At 42.1% G+C, this 18,362-nt stretch overlaps 1 protein-coding gene across 4 annotated transcripts in view; it reads right to left on the bottom strand.

The window, feature by feature from the left end:
* Nucleotides 1–948: 948 nt before the first annotated feature.
* The window catches only part of ADAMTS18 (ADAM metallopeptidase with thrombospondin type 1 motif 18), a 76,666-nt gene continuing 59,252 nt past the window's right edge, over nt 949–18,362 (bottom strand). For all 4 annotated transcript variants that reach the window (XM_085071999.1, XM_085071996.1, XM_085071997.1 and 1 more), the window contains 7 exons: nt 17,072–17,213; nt 15,559–15,685; nt 10,882–11,086; nt 8,263–8,454; nt 7,701–7,913; nt 6,554–6,701; nt 949–2,946 (listed from right to left, as the gene is read on the bottom strand). In XM_085071999.1, the coding sequence (XP_084928125.1) occupies nt 2,831–2,946; nt 6,554–6,701; nt 7,701–7,913; nt 8,263–8,454; nt 10,882–11,086; nt 15,559–15,685; nt 17,072–17,213 (1,143 nt within the window). In that variant the 3' untranslated portion in view covers nt 949–2,830. The remainder of the gene's footprint in view (nt 2,947–6,553; nt 6,702–7,700; nt 7,914–8,262; nt 8,455–10,881; nt 11,087–15,558; nt 15,686–17,071; nt 17,214–18,362) is intronic.

Genomic DNA, 18,362 nt, shown 5'->3' with positions numbered 1-18,362 from the left:
ATACACTTCTAGAAAACTGCCAAGCTTTGTGTACCAAATACCGTTGTAAGGGATCAGCAATAAAACAGTTGTGGACTTGGGGGTGATCCAAGCACACAATAGCACATCTTTATGCAATATTTCCTCTTTCAACATCCCCCTCCAACACTGTAATTCACTGACAACCGTTGGTTCATTTTCATTCCAAAATTCTAGCCCAGAACACTAAGCAGTTTATAGAGTCTGAATTCCTGTGTGGGCATATTAATTATTTAAATCACTGGTCCAAATCCCATTCCAAAGAGCTCTTGCTGGGAGTCCTTCAGGAGCAGACTATCTATTATTGCCTACTGGATTGCACTGTGTGTCAGAGGCATCTCAGTATTTCTATCAACAGCCCTCTGGATATCTGGCTCTTGTGAGAGCACTGAGTGACTGCGAATGAGGGGAAAAACACCAATATATGTTGGGGAATAGATGTGAAATGATCCAGTGGATTGATACAGTCCCTCCTAGGGACTGGCTTGGAACCCTCTTAGCCATTTTTATCAAAATCAAGTATCCCCAGGCAGATGGGAGAGGCTGTAAAACCTCCTGCTGTGTAGAGTGAGGCTCCTCACCTTGAACACCTTGCAGACAAAGACTTGCAGGAAGAATCCTTCTGGTCCTGGGATGCAAAAGTTTCCTCTGTCATTGGTGAGAGCAGCAACAGGTCATCTTTGGCTTGCGCATGTATTGTTGTCATGCAAATAAAACCACAGATTTTTTCCCATTTTGCCTTTTTGGGCCTGCAGTGGGCCCAGCCACACCAGCTGTTTTCCAAAAAGCACCTCCAGAATGTTCACCCTGCTGAACACCCTTATAACACTTATCACAGCACTGCTAACACTCAATATTTACTTATAACCTCCATATTTTACTTATAACCTCCATATTTTATTCATGAATTTTACAATTCCAAATATAATGAAACAGTTAGAGTATTTTATTACAAAGCTTATAAAATAATTAAATATTACACTTATAGTTTTTTGCTTTTTTTACACCATAATGTCATACTTTGTGACGCTACCACTTTCTTTCCTCGGTTGTCACTTAAGGAAGTGAGCAAAGAAATATATAGGAAAAGCTATGCATTAATAAATTAATTATTTTACATCAAATAATAAAAAGGACACAATTATAAAAACAAAACAAAAACAACCTTGTAGTTTTCCTAGAAAAAAGGTTATAATTACAATGACCAACATCAAGACAGAGCAGTGTAGGTTGAGTTATGTTTCCAATCATTATTTCCTAGAGTATCACAGAATGCATGTTTTTAATTTAAATTGTTTCAGAAGGAACTGCTAATTTTAAGTGACCACTGTCTGGCATTAGTGCTGAGCTGGCTAATCCTACACTGAAACCATACTTTAAAAAAACAGTCAAACTGAACTACATTCATCAAACAAAGTTGTGGGATTGGGTGGAATTAGATAAATATGTCCCTCATAGGCACTCCCCAGAAAATTACAGTAGGACACAGCTCTGTCTCAGATGGGTTTGGCAAATGGGTTGGGGTTTTTTCAAAGCAGAAACCTTTTGAATGGCACCATTTGATATGTGGTGCCATCAAACATCTCGATACTGAACGGCTACAAATATCACCATGTTTACAATTCTTCTGTTTGCTGGTGCATTCTGAACTAAAAACAAGTATTAGGAGAGTGTATAAAAATAGAATTGACTTTTATTTGGTAAGAGTAAATAATCCACTTATCTTTTCATGCCTTTTTTTTTTTCGTAACATGAATAAATAACTATTTGGAGAAGTTCAGCATGAATTAATGGACTGTAATATTCTTGTTATTTCATTTGGGTAATGGATGAATCAAAATTTGCAGAGAGATTTGAGATTAGAAGGAAGACATTCTTCAGTATCTTGGCATTCAAACAATCTAGCTTCTGAAACAAAACTACTTAAAAATATCAAGTTTAAATTTTAAAATTACATATCTAATGAGCTTAGAAAGTTGAAAACACAACCATTGAGCTCAATTGATCCGAGTTCCTTGAGTTAGTTGAAATATGAAATTCTATTTTACTTGTAACATAGCAATATTAAAAGTCCAAATATTCTAACGCTGCATATTTCTAGGAATACATTTCAAGTTACTAGTTAACCACCTCTGAGTTTCTACATGAAGCAGAAAACGAATTCTTCAAAATTATAAAAAACATTAGCATGATGCAAAAAAACTTGCTTTTCCAGCAGCAAGTCTGGTAGAGAAGCACCATATATCTTTGTAGTGCACTATGTACTTCTGGTGGCCACAGGAGTGACGCTGCCTTCTCCAGCCCATGGCCATCGGGATGTCCCTCTGGGCAGCTTCCTCACCCTGGGACACCAGGCACCAAAAAATAGGAAAGGACACGCTGCTGCTGGTGGGATCTGTCCTGCTGCCACCCTGCAGCCTTTCTCCTCCAGCTCCCCAGCTCTCCTGCTTTGCACTCTGGTAAATCAGCCAGAAAAGGCTCCCTTGCCTTAACTTCTTCCTCGTAACATGTGACAGTGCAAAATGACACTTTTAAAGAAAGAAGAACTTCCTCTCGAGTCTCAGTGTTCAAGTGATCCATAGTACCCTGTGCTTTAGTGAGGTCAGCAAATAAAGTATTAAAAAAAAAGAAAGAAACATTCCTTTTTCAACATATATCCAACAATTACTGTACCTCAGACATTCCCTTAGAAAAAATGTCTCTTCCATGAGTGGTTTATGTGGCACCATGTCTTGCCTCAAAGCAGAAATAATTCCAACATAAATTGATGAAGAGAATCCTGGCACTGAAGGGTTCAGATAACACGCTGCTATCAGTTCTTCTTTGTGCATGACTTACAGCATTGCTTGCCATAAAACTTGTGGTTACAGACACCATGCTGGGGCACCAGATGACACCAAGTGAAGAAATCCACACAAGAAGGATCATCTGAAGGAGAGAAACCCAAGCAATATGGTCAGGCTGTGTTTTAGCAAGTCTGCAAGTCGAGCAATAGTCCCATACATTTGCATTTGGTAATATTAAAAACACGATGGGTGACTCAATTCAAAGGAGAGGAAACATGAAAGAGCTTTCATCTCAAAAATACTAGGTTCTTGCTTTAATTTGTTAAGAGCCATTAGATTTTTGTTATGAGATTTGTTAACTTGATTGAGACAGAGCTAATGTCACAGAAGGGTCAAAAGCTGAAGGAATTAAAAAATTTAGAGCACACTCTGTAGCTCAGGAAAACAAGAGGAAGCCCCTCTAGAGTTAGAGGATAAAAAGTCATCTGTGTTTATGTCTCTGATTAGAAATGTTGTTCTAAAGCCAGGTACTCGTACAGAGGAACCTACTGCATGCTTGATGCCAGCTGCTGGTGCCATCATCATCAGCATCACGTGGAATTTACCAAAGAACAGAACTCATGGAACTCAGAATGCCTGGGACCAACACAAAGTGCTCTGCTCCATGCTTCCATTCCAGCACTTTCTGGAGGGACTTCTTTCTCTCCCTTCCACTCTGCAGGGAACCCCAGAAATCTCTTTTCTCAGTCAGGTGTCATGAGTCAGGCTTTTGGGAATTTGACTATGCCATGTTGGCAAAATCTCAATTAACTGCAGTGGGAGAAGAGACTGGCTGACCATGGTTAGTTCTCATAAGCCCAGCTTTTAATTACAAATACTGACAAATGATATTTTTCAATTAAAATCTTCTCTTCAGTTTGTGATGATGTATAAGTGATACAGATATCATTTATACACACAGCTCCATTGCTTTAAAAACTCCTCATAGCTGCTCCTCTCTCCAGTTTTGCAGTGGATGCTTTATGCTTCTCTAAAAGAGCAGGGTGATGATTCATATGGTTGATTTATAAACAAATTCACCATGTCTGAGAGAGCAGTAAGACTCAATGGGGTTTAGCAAAATTTATAGCTGAACTGAAATCTCCTGCGAGCATGGGAAAAGATTTCATTCAGCTCTCAGAACTACTGTTTACATGGTCAATAAAAGGAATTTACAAGGAGACTGAACAAAAATCTAGCCACCACTGTCTGCATTCTCAGATCAGTTACTGAGTCACAGCAGATAAATGCTTCCTCACATAGCACAGACAATTTCTGCATGTTCCATGGGCCAGGAGTCATCTCCATCTCTCTACAGGAACTCCTTTGGTTTAATCACCTCTGCTCTTTTTTATTCCCTTTTATATGACAGCAAAGATGATTTTGTATGCCTTAATCACCCTCAAATTTATTTGAATGAAAAATAAAATAATTTAATAATAATAATAATTTTAAAATATGCCATTTTCCCCCTCAGTTTTAAAAAACATAAGCTTATCTTAAAATTCTTATGCTATGGAATGAAATACTATTCTTGGACAGGAACTGGGAGCTCAGCACTGAACTGCAGCCTTCCCACTCCACAGCACTGCCCTTCTGCTCTTCATGGAGTGTCAGGAAGCATCCAGCTGGGAGTTCAGCACCAGCCTTCCCATTCCTCCACCTGCTGCCACCAGACAGAACTTGGGAAGACCCAAATCAGACAACAGATGGAAAGGACATGCCACACAAAAGAAGGGAAGCTGCTCTGATGAAGACAGGAAGGAGCTCTCCTGCCATGAAAGGGTAAATTTGAAAAAAATTACAAATTGCTGTTTAAATTTAAAAGAAAAGTTTAAGCGCTGAGGAGCCCACGTTAATAAATTTTTATGCCCCCTTTGAAGATCAGAGGGCAATGCTAATATTGCAGAGATATGGCCAAAATTGGGACCTCAGCCAAGGACTATTGGAAGGAACACAAAGAGTCCCACAAAATTCAGTCAATGGGGATCAGGCAGTCAGCTCCTCATTTCTATTTACCCAAGTATTTATAAGTTGCTCAGATTTTCATTCATTTGAAGCAGCTGGATTTATTATGAGTCACAGTGACCGTAACTGCATCTAGAGAGGGATGGAAATGACCCAGTTGGTCTAAGAAAGTGTGCAAACTCTCCCTGAAACATTAATTTCTTGCCTGTGATCACTGAGCTGGAGCTGCATGGCTGATAATAGAGACTGATTTGCTTCAGTGTGATTCCAGCACAGCTGGTTTCCTCTCTTTTTGCTGCTTTAGACAGAAAGCTAGAGAGCAGTGAGGAGATAATTGATCTCTAGAGCCTGACGACCCAGGTATAATAAAGGGGAAAGGGCTCCTGCAGATGTGAGGAGAGAGAGAAACAGGCCAAGGCCAAAATTAATAACAGACAGTGCTTCAGACATGAAATATAGAAGGGGAAAACAGGGGTGAAAGAAAAGTTCTTGCTATATCCTAACAGCAAAGGAAGTTACACAGCCCGAAGTACAGCAGAACCTTTTAGGAATGTTAATCTGAAGTGTTAGGAACATTTACTGATAAAAACAGCAGAACTATTCACTTCTCCCTTTTAGGACCATTTCATCTCCTTATCCTTGTTTGGATTCAGGCCCCTGATAGATGAGGCTGATGCCCTGCATGTCTTGAGCTGATGCAGCAGCATGGTCTGTTAGGGTCTCACTGGGTTTCACGGGGGGTTTGTGCACAGGGAATGCCAGGAACTGGGGCAGACCTGGGGGTGGTTGGCTAATGTCAGTTTACAAGATGCAGGGCCAGAGCTTGACCTCTGCTCCCAACCCCATTACCACCTTTCTCTTGCAGTCCAGCCTAGGTTTTATAGAGGTTGCTTTCAGCTCCCAGTCTTAAAAAGGTAACAAAGTCAATTAATGCACAGTATTTTGAAAGTTACTGTTTGAAGGGTTTTAGCATACCTAGATAACCAGATTATATGGGACAAACCTGGACCTCCACGAGCTTTTTTCATACTGCTAGGAAGGAGTCCCAAATAGTGACCACCCTGTAAGCTAAGCTATGGAATGGGGTAATGCACCACTCTGTCTGTGGTGGTGCTGAGAGAATTCCCCTCCTGTCATTCCAGGTGGCACAAAACCTCTTGACCCCCTCTCCCTTCTCCTCACACTGAAGAGGTGGAGGGATAGAGTAGACATCCAAATGGAGACAGACCTTAACTCTATGTTCCCTGACTGCATAGTAGGCACTTATCAGAAGCAATAAGAAAAGAAGGGCATTCTAGGCAAAGCAATTTTGAAATCCCAGGATCTGGGGGCAACCTGAAGCTTGGGCTGACTTTGAAAGATTAAAAGTAAATGGCAAATTATTATTACTTAGTTCCAAAGTTGCTATTATTAATCACAAAGCAGTACCAGCATAGAATGCTTGTGTCACTCAACAAGAGAGTATAAAGGTGCAGCTCAGAACCAAACAGCATAGCTTTTTAACCTACTTTTTTAACATATCCCTTTTTTTAAAACCTCCAGTGCCAGTTGTGCCCTTTAAGAGGGCTCAGTTGGTGAAGAGAGATGCTGTTAATGTCAGAGAGTTACTGTAAATCTGCAAGTCTGGGAAAAAACCATTGAGGGAGGAACAGGCCAAGTCAGTGGTACAGCAAAAAGGTGATGTTTGCCGGATACAGAACTCTAAGCAAGCAAGCCTGCTGCAGGATGGGGAGCTGTTTTACCTCTTTTCACAGGGACTGGGCAGAAGTTGGTGTTGCAGGCTCTCAGGACAGCTGGTTTCTGCTGGGGCAGGCAGCCAGCAGCTGGTCTGCCCTGGCGCAGGCACTGCACGCTCCGGCTCTGCACTCCCCCGCCGCAGGTCACCGTGCACTGCGCAGAGCACAAACACACCTTGGCTACCATTGCACTGCTCAGGGAGCCCGTGGAAGCCAAAGGGGCAACTTTCAAGGGCCTTGGGTGAGACTTTCAAAGCAAGAGAGGTCAGGATCAGATGTGCTGCTGTTCAGCAATCCCCGTCAGGAGCAACTTTTCAAAGACCTGTGTGTCTTTTGGTTATTTAAGGACCCAGCTGAAAATCTGGTTCCTTACTTAGGCATCGAGACAGAAACTGAACATTTTAGAAACCTGTTCCTGATTGTCTGCACTGATTTCTTTTGATCTCTGAGCCTCTGGGCCCAACCCTGCTGCCTGAACACAGATAAAACTCCCATTGGAACCATCATTATGGCAGTATCTGGGGAAAACCATTATGTGTTTGCAGGAAGAGCTATGAAGTATTTTAAAATTAATAAGCCTTTTACTTGTATGTGTTTCATGAAAAGTTGTCTTTAAGATAAATGTGATCATTTTCATCTGATTGCAATTGTCAGGCATACATTGTTTCATGTAAATATTATTAAATGAGTGTGTGTCTCATTGATATATGGCTCATAAAGTAGATAAGTTCCAGAAATACAGAAGCTTGTTTGCAAGAATGTAGAAACAAATACAGACTGATCCCACAATTAATCATAGTATTTAGGGAATTCCAGGCAAACTGTGCAGATGCTCAAATACATTGTGCACAAAGATATACAATAGTTCAACCACAGTGCACTTTGAAGGAGACTGAGAAGCAAGTGTTGGAAAACGAGTGTGGAATGTAATGCCTCTGAAGCATGAATAACATTTTCAGGTGACATTCTTCAGTTTGAGGACAAAGAAATGAGCTGCACCGAAGCACATGATGGATGTGGACCAGCTGCATGCCATGTCAGTGGCTGAGTGCTGTGTCTTCCCTAGGGAATGGCTCTGTGCAGGACACGTGGGGACTGGCAGCACTGGCAGCAGCTCCCCTGTGCCATCCCAGCTCTGATTCCCCATTCCTACCTGCTGCCAGGGCGAGGAGTACCAGCCAGACACCATGTTGTACAACATCTGGGATGGGCAGGCTCCCTTGTTACAAGCTTCCTCCAGGTTGGTGTTTGGTTTCTTGATGTTCCTGCATCTCCTCTGAGGGAAGGTGACCAGCTTCCCGTGGACGCTTTTCTCGCCGCACTTGAGCTCTCGCTGTCGCAGGCCAGGCCCACAGGAGACTGAGCACTGCAGGGCAAAGCACAGCTTCTGCAGCCTCACAAACACAGGCAGGTAAAGGGCAGTGGCTGATGTGGCAGGCACCCCAAACTGTGCACTATAAAAGCATCATAAAACTAATCCCACAAAGCCCACAGTCTGTAAAGGGTAAACTGAAATATGAACCTGAATCAATAGCTAACAGAGACATTGGGGTACATCCTTCTACATCTGGGGTTTGTAGCAGCTTGCCTAAAACACCTGATTTTCAAAGGACAGCTCAGCTTTCTTTCCTCCCCGTGGTTTGTGTGTGTCCCTGAGCCAACATTTCCCAGGGCAGCAAGGGCAGGCAGTGAGCCATGAAAGTGCACCACTTTACCTCACTCCAGGAAGAAATCACCCACTGGAGCCGGTCATTTTTGGGACAGCGTCCGAGCACACAGGTCTGCTGGGACTCAGGCTTGTGGTCTGAGCTGCACATGCTTTCAGGCAAGATTTTCACCTTGGGAGAACCAGTACTCTTGCAGTAGACATCCCGTTTCTTAAGACCTCTCCCACAAGTCTTGGAGCACTGTGATGGAAAGAAACACTTATTTGAACTGGAGGAAATGAAAATTTGCATTATTTGCATTTTACAGTAGGGCATAGAAAGCATGGCTAATGTGCTGTGCAGCTGCCATCCTAATACAAGTAAACTTGAAATTCTGTTGGTAAATAAGTAACAGTAACATCTGTGTGTCACTTCTGAAACATTGTCCTAAGTACTTCTCAATGTAAGCTGTGAACTCTCTCAGCCCCCTTGCAGAACAGACAAGTAATATCTCTCTTCTGTGGATGAGGTAAGTTGGACTTGTGAGCAAAACGCTTTTGTGAGCAAAATGCTTTTGTGAGCAAAATGCTTTTTTCCCTGCTCAGCACAGTTGAAAGTTGGTCCTAAGCTCCCATCACAGAATTTCCCATGGCAAGATGCTCTCAGCTATTTGTCATTTTGTCCTCACCTTGGCCTAGAGGGATGAGGTTGAGGCAGAGAAAACTGCCCAGGGAATGGATACAGAACTCCTTCACCAAAGGAATCTCACCATAGCACAGAATCTGATACAGACAATGGTTAAGGAGATATTTTAATTGCCAGCTGCAGCTTAGCACGAGTCACCAGAATAAATATACACTGCTGAGCCATGGTTCAGTGGAACAGACATTCTGCAATTTTCATTGCCTTAGCATAAAACAAAATGCCTGAATGAGCCATTTGTGATGAAATGAAGAAGTAAAGAGCCCTGAAATAATGCTGCCAGGTTCCTACCTTCTTGCATCCTCTTCTAATTGCTCTTTCTACTAATAAGTATGGGGCATGTTCCAAGGTAGAATCACTCCTTGGATCAAATTACAAATGCTTTTAAAAGACTTCATGAAAGCACAGTTGTGCTGAAGATGTAACAGAGATACCTGCACGCTGAAAATCTGTGGGTTTAATCCTCCCCCAAACAAAGAAAATGATCTTTTCATTAAAATGGCACTGACTGGTGCAGAGAGGCTGGGTTTAGACTGGATATTGGGAACAAATTGTTCCCTGGCAGGGTGGGCAGGCCCTGGCACAGGGTGCCCAGAGAAGCTGTGGCTGCCCCTGGATCCCTGGCAGTGTCCAAGGCCAGCTTGGCCACTGGGGCTTGGAGCAGCCTGGGACAGTGCAAGGTGTCCCTGCCAGGGCTGGGGGAAAAAACAGGATGAGCTTTATGTGTCCTCCATCCCAAACCATTCTGTGATTCTGTGAGTTTGCATTTTTTTTCATTTAACACCTTTAAGTCTGCAATATAACAGTTTTCAGCTGAATGTTAAGATCTTTACTAACTTGTTCAGTAGGTCTGTTCACTACATTTCAGCAGGACAGGTGAACTGAATTGTTATGGGCTAATTTGAAAACCCCAGCCTGAATTTTACACCTCTTAAAGAGGAGGAAAACGGATTTTTCATAATTGTTTTATTTATTTATTCGTTTATCTTAGAGGAAAGAAAATTTGTATGTGTGAATGCATTATTTAATCCTCTGCCACACTCAGGCTTCCTTCAGATACCGGAAGAAAGAGTTCTTTTTTGAGTGTTGTGATGGACTATTGAGTGGTTACTCATCTGTTATAATACATTCCAGGGCACTCCCTGGAGGGGCACTTCAGGCTCAGCTGGGAGTGCTGAGGTCAAGATGTTCTTGAACACCTACAGGGTAGCAGTACCAAGAACAGAACACATAAGTAATAATTTTTTCCATCTAATTGAAGTTCATCTTGAATCACACCAAATTAGGATGGAAAAATTAAATTAATGTGGCTCTTTTTATTAGGGTGCTCTCAGCTCTCTCTCAAACCCCAGATTTGTCAGTACTTCATTTATCCTTCCATGAACAGCATCAATAGCAGTGAAAGATGGAGCAGAGCTGATTTGTGTGTGTTTTTAGCTCAGGTGGCTCAGTGTCAGGCAGGTGTGTAAAGCAGTGTGCACACAGGAATCTCCCCCTGCAGCTTGCAGCAGAGTTACTCCAAGGCAAAAGCACAGGAGTGAGCAGTGAATGTGTAAATCACAAATTTATCGACCCACAATCCATGTGCATCAATATGCAACTCCAACACCAAGTATTTCATCATTCCTGGACTGCCTGTCAACTCTGAGAGAAGTTAATATTGCTGGGGAAGTAAACTCCTATTGGGTTGTTGGTCTGAGGAACTCATAGAGCCTAAAGTAATGAATCCAGAAAGAATTATCCATCTACTTGGATGTATCTAATAGAACACCACATGCCCACTTCTGGCAAGGCCTCGTATGCCAGCACTCCTGAAGGATGGGCACAATGCACATATGGTTCACGTGTTTATGCAAACACAGTTCACATCTCATCTTCAAGAAAAAAGCCACTTGCATGAAGTTTGCACTATCCTTTTTGAGGAGAGCTTTTTGCAATATTTCCATTATGCCAGCAGACAAAAAGGGAAGTTTTTCTCAACTTTACCTGAGACCAGGGGCCAGGGCTCCATTCGGGTGGGCAGTCCTGACTGTTGCACACCTGCACCTGTGCTGGGGTGCTGACGGGACACAGCGAGTGGGCCACCACCTCCTCTCTTTGGAAAGCCCTTTTCTGGACACACTGAATGACACGACTTTGCTGTCCCCCTCCACAAGATTTGCTGCACGTGCTCCATTCACCTGCTGACCAGCTGGAAGGAGGAAATGTGTGTCAGAAACACAGGAGAGCGATTAGATTTGGAAAACCAGTGTAAACCTATCAAATGTGACTTATCCAGGGGTCGTGCTCAGCCTATCTCCTGACAGATTGGTATCTGCTCAAGCAATCAAAAAGCTGTAGTTACATAATCTATCTTCAAAGCTAGGGATGAAATATAAGTCACACAGCTAGAAAAACAAGGAGTGTTTATTTATAGCTCTCACCTACTAGAACCAGCTTGCCTATGAATCTGACCTGGAATCTGGAATTCCACAGGGACTGAGGGAGATGCTGCCGTTGAGGCTGGTGGAGGATTTAGGAGATAAAATTAGAAGATATAATTAGATAAGATAGAATTTAGCTGAGTAAACACCAAGTGCGTTTGTGCTGAGGTACACTCACACAGGGTGACAAATGTTGGCATTTCTGTCAAACCTTACTGGCCTGTATTCATCAAAAACAAATTTGCTTGCTAAAAGCAGCAGCTCTGTCACCAGTATCCTGAGGGAATGAAAAGGTTCTGAAAGGCTGAGAGAGTTGGGGCTGCTCAGCCTGGAGAAGAGAAAGCTCCAGGGTGAATTAAGTACCTTCCAGGACCTGAGGAGAGTCTGGAAGAGAGCTGGAGGGGGACTTTTCACAAGGGAATGCACAAGGACAAGTGAAAATGGCTTTAAGCTGAAGGAGGGCAGGTTTAGATTAGACAGAAGGAAGGAATTGTTCCCTGGCAGGGTGGGCAGGCCCTGGCACAGGGTGCCCAGAGAAGCTGTGGCTGCCCCTGGATCCCTGGCAGTGTCCAAGGGCAGCTTGGCCATTGGGGCTTGGAGCAGCCTGGGACAGTGCAAGGTGTCCCTGCCAGGGCTGGGGTGGCACTGGATGGGATTTAAGGTCCCTTCCAAGCCAAACCATTCTGTGACCTTATGATTCTCTGACTCAATGATTTAAATGTCCTCAGACTAATAAATCTGGCAGACAGTTGATGTAGAATCTAAATAAAACAGAGGCAACTTAACCAGCACAAGCTGTTGGGCAAAGTGTGCTCGAGGCACAGGGATGCTGCAGCTCCACGTCATGTCCCTCAAGTGACACAAAGTCTGAGGGGTTATTGCCAATTGCTTGGTTGAGTTCAGTTTAGAAATGCCAGGAGCTGCTCTGTATTTCTATTCTTGAAGCACTGAGTGGGTCCTCAGCCCTCGTGGGACACTTTGCAAAAATGCAACCAAGTGCCTTTGTCCTTGAAGGCTTCCAATGCAAGACCATAAATCACAGCCAGACAGGAAAACAAAAGTGAAGAAACAGCAGAAATTATGAATGACTAAATGATTACTCATTGAGAACTCTTATTCAAAGACTCAGCACTGAAATTAAGCTGAAGGTTTTTAAACAGTTTGACAGATTTTTAATAATTTATGTGGAAAGCATGGAAAAGGTTCTTGTCTCACATCTGACCACTTTGCCTATCCTGCTTCCACAGTTTCTCACAGCATCAATCCTGTGACCACTGGAATAGCTGTTTACATACAGTTTTAATGACAAGAAAGCTTTTTTGTCCTGTGTGAAAGATGCACAGCATCCCATTTGCCTGTCTGTTCATATCTGCCAGAAAAAAAAGCTGATTTAAACTCATAAAAAATTTATAAAAAGCCTATTTTTGAAAAATATCTTTGGGAACAGAAGAAAATCCCAGCTCTCAGTGTCTAGCAACTTCAGTAACTGCCAAAAGTAGTGAGAAATATAAAAGGCACTAATTTGAAGACAAAGAAATATTAATGTGAAAAGTCAGGAGTTATGTAATTCCAGAACACGTCAGAAGTTTCCCTTTTGTCTGATTTATAAATATTTGGGCCATTGAACTACGAACTTCTGGGAAAAGAGTTTTAATCCATTTTACAACTTTTAATTAGTTAGCCTTGATATTTCTGACAATGGTCATTGGTAAAGTGACCAAAAGTGTTCATTTAAGAGTTTATTCACCAAAACTGCCCAGAAAGTTCCCCTCTTCACAGAGGAGTGGGCAATAAACCTACTTTAATGTCCTCTAGTAAACTTCCATTTTCCAAGATTATCTGGGCTGTGATCCAAGAGTATCTTTCATTAGCTCAAATAACTAAATAATTATGACCAGATTTGGCAGCTCTGAAATCCAACAGCAACAGTGTGCAGTGCTGGTGCCTTTCTGTGGGGGACAGAAAAAAGTCCCACTCAGACTAATCAGCCTTTGTTCTTATGCAGCAATTATTCCTCACTGACCTTTACAAATCTGGAGCCCTTTTATGTCCCCAAACTGACACATTTGTATCTCATCTGTCACCTTGCCTGTTCTGCCTGGTGTATTTGGGTTTGTTTTATTTGCTGGCTACTAAGTATTCTTTTGTTTCCTCCATGGAATTTATTAATTCTACTTTTTCTTCCTCTGCTGGCAGTCTTGGGTTTATGGGAAATATTGCACACTGTGAGTTTTTGGGCAGATTCCTCAGCAGAGATATCCTGGCACAGTTTCACTCATCTGAATGGCAACCTGTTAATTTAAGGCATGGTCCTACTTGTAGATCCTCCATGCATTAATATATCCTAAGGATTTGAAGAATTATTAATTTGTGAGTTGAACTATTTTTCCCTAGAGGTGCTTGGGGCGTTTACATCTTTTCTTTTTGTACGTTTTTTAGGGTTCAAGTCATTAATTTCGTTTTAAAGTAGTAAATCATAGAATAGCTGTGATTTCAGTATGAAAACATTGCACTGTGTGTCAAAATGGATATTCAGCATTTTCAGTGGTAAGTGTGTATCACTGGATGCTCAAAATACATCAGGATTTCAGGTTAATAGAAACAGCTATTTTGTGTGTGGGCAATATAAATAAATGTGATTTGGGTGGAGCTTTATAGCCTAACGAGACCCCATCAAACCAAAGGTAAGCAGAAAGCTTACAAAGGCTCCTGGAGACATCACAGACAACACATTTCTGTGTGCACAATACTGAGTTCATTGGATAAAAATAGTCCTGGCAGGAGATAAGTTGCATATGAAAAGATTGTGTTTGGCTACAAAGATTACTTCAAATTGGTATTGAGAAAATCATGTGGCTAAACGCAATCTAGAGAAACTGCTGAAGCAGGAACATGGGGCTCTTGTGTCACATGGCACCATCATTTAAACCTTATCTCTATCCTCTTGTGGTCATAGTGTGTAATTTGGCATTTGGATTTTGTGTACTCTGCTGCACTCTCTAAATTTGCAGGAAATTCCAAACTATTACTGCACTATTTTTCAGTATGTTCAACATATTGCAAAGTATGGATTTTTAAGTAAAACCAAAGTCACTGTAGAACATATGCATCTCTTTGCTTTGCCCCACCATCCTCTCCTGGACGAGGGAGATGAGGAATGCTTCCTATTAAACATCATTAAATGGGTTATTTTATGAAGTATGGGAGCAGACTTAGCCAACTGCTTTTACTGTTGCTTTTATCACCCCAGAGCAAAACCAGCAGATGACGCCAGGTCTAGACCTTTCCTCCATTTCTTCTGCTTCAATGCATCTTCAAGTGTGTTTATATCCCACTGACTGAAACGCTCTGAATTTCTTCAACATGTCACCTTAGAAAATCTCCTGTTCTGGAGGTTGAAATGTCTTGCCCAACACAGTACAGCTTTTCTGATCTTTACTACAAAACTAAAATAATGCTGAGGTTGCAAAGTCAGGAATCCAAAAGTGAAAAAAACAGCAGAAGAAAGATGTGTCCTTTAATCTATCCATTTATATCCTAAGCCACATAATACTGTGTTTAATTATATGAGCACACAACATTTTTTTCCAAAGGACCCCTACTTCAGCTACTATAAATCAGTGTAACTCCCTTGGTTTTTAAATTGATTTAGACCAGCTGGGTTCTAAGTGCTTATCTGTGTGTCAATGTCTTCCTTTGCATCTCACCTTCCCTACAACCTTTAGAAAATAGGATTTTTCACACAGGCAATGCCTTCAATCATATTCCTGTGGGCACCAGGAGCTTTGCTGACAACTTGTTTGGTTTAGATAGTCCTCTTCATGGCATCACATTACTCTGTGTGACATTTTGTCCAAAAATCACTAATTACACTTCACAAGACTCTTTTAACCTAATCTAATGTGTGGAATGTGAGTCAGGGGGCCAAGCCTCCTCGCAGGGAGTAGCACTTTACTCAGGAAATGGGCTTAGTGATTCAAGATGAGGAAAGGTGGCAGAAGGAGCCCCTGAGAAAGCTGGATTTGCTCTGTGTCACCCCAGCATGGGGACAGAGCCCTCAGGAGCCCCTGCTTCAGGCATCAGACCCCAAACCCCATTGGGAGCCTTGGGCAGAGCACCTTAAACAATTGCTGGTGCACACTGCAGAGCACAAGGGGTTCCTCCAGCAGGACACAATTCCCTTTGCCCCCAGGAGGATTCCCTTCATGGCACAGCAGGCACAAAACCCCAGGGAACTCACAGTGCTGGGCAGGGATTCGTGTTGCAGAGTTTTGTTTCAGTTAAAGGCTTTGTCCTTGGGCCACAAAAGGAGGTGTTGACTCGTGCACGATGATCTTCCAAACAAATTGCTTTTGCTGTAACGTGTCCTATGGAAGTATCAGAAAAGAATACACTATAATAAACATTTATTCTGAATGTAAGAGGAAAAAGGAGTAGGGAATGATTTTAACTAAACAAGCCTAAACTCATCCTCGCCACAAATCCACTAACTTGAACTAGATAAAATAAGGGTTTATGTGGCAACATGTTTTTAACATTGATTTCCTTCTCTGTAGCACAGATACTATCAAAGTCAGATAAAACAGTTTAGTTATAAACAGCAGATTTGCAGACTCTTCCCCCAGCAAAAATTAGTAATTATTCAAATCCCAATTCCCTGCAGACACTAGCAGTGCTTGCTTAGAGCCCTCCTCATGCACTTGAAAAACTGCAGATAAACATTCCGCAAACTTTTTACATCTCTGCAGACTCCAGAGTTCTGCAGGAGTACCTCAAACTCAATCAACTGTCAGCAGCAGGAGTTACAGAAATGCCTGAAGTGATTTTATAGATTCATCTTTCAGCTGAGATCTATCATTCACCTCACCCATGGCTCACTGGGCACAGTGAATCAAATTTGGAAACACAGTTGTTTCTATCATTTCTATACCCATGCTGCAACCTTTTAAAGGGAAGGAAGAAAATACAGCTGTCATGTTTTATGGCTACAATGCTCCTGGTGCATCTTTCCTCCATAAACCATTGACTGAGCTGCTGTGAAGTTCTGACTACACACCAGCAGGGTATCCCTGAATTTCACCTGAACTTTTTGCCATTATAGGAATATTTCCTTCAGTACCCAATCATAGCCTTTGGTATTACAGACTTCCCACACTCCAGTTTTCTACTTTCATTACATCCCAGAATTGCTTCCACGGACAGAGCAGGCAGGATTTAGAACAACAAAAAGATGGTGCAAGGTAAGAGGAATATCCTCAAGACATCCTCATCTGACATGGAATTTCAGACTTTGACCTGGCAACATTAAAACATTGATAATTAAACAATGAGAGGATGGGGGTGTTACTGTCAGTGGAGGTCTTAAAAATATTTTAATATTTGGTTACTCTCTACAGATAGGAAAAATTTTCCTAATTATTTGGTGCCTTTTTCTGTTCCCCAATTACAACATCAAAGTACATAATAAATTCCCATATTCCTTCAACAGCAAGATATCATATGCATATGGATTGATCTAAACAAGAAATATTGAGTCACTAGCATGAATTCTTTTTTACTAGAAAGGCAGTACAAAGGTACTTCCTCTGTGTGCTAAGTTATCAGATAAAAAAAACCCAAAGACCAGGTGTTCAGTGTAACCCCCTGTATGTATCAATATATGTTTGCAAAATCAAAGGCAGCTGAAAAGATTTGAGGTGCTTTAAAAAAAAAAAAAGAAAGAGAAGAGGCTTGGAAATTGGGAAGTTACCTACCACCAGCACAGGTTGCTGAGCACTCAGACTGCACTGTCACCCAGGAGTAGCTGTGTTTTCTGACAGATGTCTTGTTTTCAAGGTTGGTTTTGGCAAATGTATATTCCCAAGCAATCCCAGGATTTTTGCCTTGTAACAGGATCTATAGAGGGAAATTTGGGGGTTGTTTTTAAAAAAAGGGAGGGGAGGAGGAGGTAATAAAAAAGGGATTCTGTCAGTCTGAAGGAAGGTGAACTAAACAAGATACACACAAAATATATGTATACACAGCATGCTTGTGAGAGGATTTTCAGCAGACCCACAGGAAAAACCACCAAAGCAATTCCTAAAGAGCACAGCATTGCCTGGACCAACACCTGCAGGGTCTGTAACAGAGGGGTGCAGAAACACACAGCCCCCTCCTGAAAATCAGGGCCATCTGAGTGGGTCAGGGAGGCAGCTCTGCCTTCAGCAGAGGTGGAAAATCACCCCAAGACCTCCTGCTCTGGCCCTGACCCAGCTGGCCCTGCACTCAGTGGGAGAGCTGCACTCTGCCTGGGGCACTGCAGGGCATGGATTCGGGAGCTGGGGATGGAAGATATTTCCTCTCTTTTAGAAGCCAAGGCCAGGCTGATCCTTTAGCAAGGAGGAAGCCTTTGCCCACTGAGCAGGACCCCAATGCTCTCCTGGCAGAAGCTTGAGCCAAGCAGCAGCACAGCTGCACACAATAAGGGTGGCTGGGCTTGGCTTCCTCAGTTCTTCAGGCTGAGGGTATAAAACACAAGTTTCTTGCTTGTACAAAACTCTTTTCTATGCAGACTGGTGATAAATTTTGTTTGTAAGACCCTCAGCTGGATTTTTTCTCATGGTGATGGCAGCTGATAAAGCTTCAGTGTAGGACAGAACCTGTCCTTGGGTGTCTACAGAGGAAAAAAGGATTGGAAAAATCTTTTATTCACTATTTCAGCATAATGTGTTCGAAAATTTATAGAAAGTGCGATTACTGACTATAATAACAATCTTTGTCATTTAACTCAGGGAGCCCAGCTCTCAAGGGTGTCCTATTTTAGTGGTGAATTATATTGCACTTTTCATTCACTGTATTCATTTCAAGACTGAATTATAATCACTGCAAGATGCATGAACATCTGACACATACCTAACTTGGGGGAGAAACTTCTACTTAACAACATTTCTTTTAGAAACTTTTGGCAGCAAAATGCATTTATATCCACACTTAATAGAAACAGTGCTGGAGTTTACAGTTACAGAGTTCTAGTAAGTTTTAGCTCCTCACCAATATGGATCTTGT

The sequence above is a fragment of the Lichenostomus cassidix genome, chromosome 11 (assembly GCF_008360975.1).
Source record: "Lichenostomus cassidix isolate B80296 chromosome 11, HeHo_3.0, whole genome shotgun sequence".
Classification (NCBI taxonomy): Eukaryota; Metazoa; Chordata; class Aves; order Passeriformes; family Meliphagidae; genus Lichenostomus; species Lichenostomus cassidix.
The sequence above is the reverse complement of the archived record's forward strand: the minus strand, read 5'-3'. Positions and strand labels throughout refer to the sequence as shown.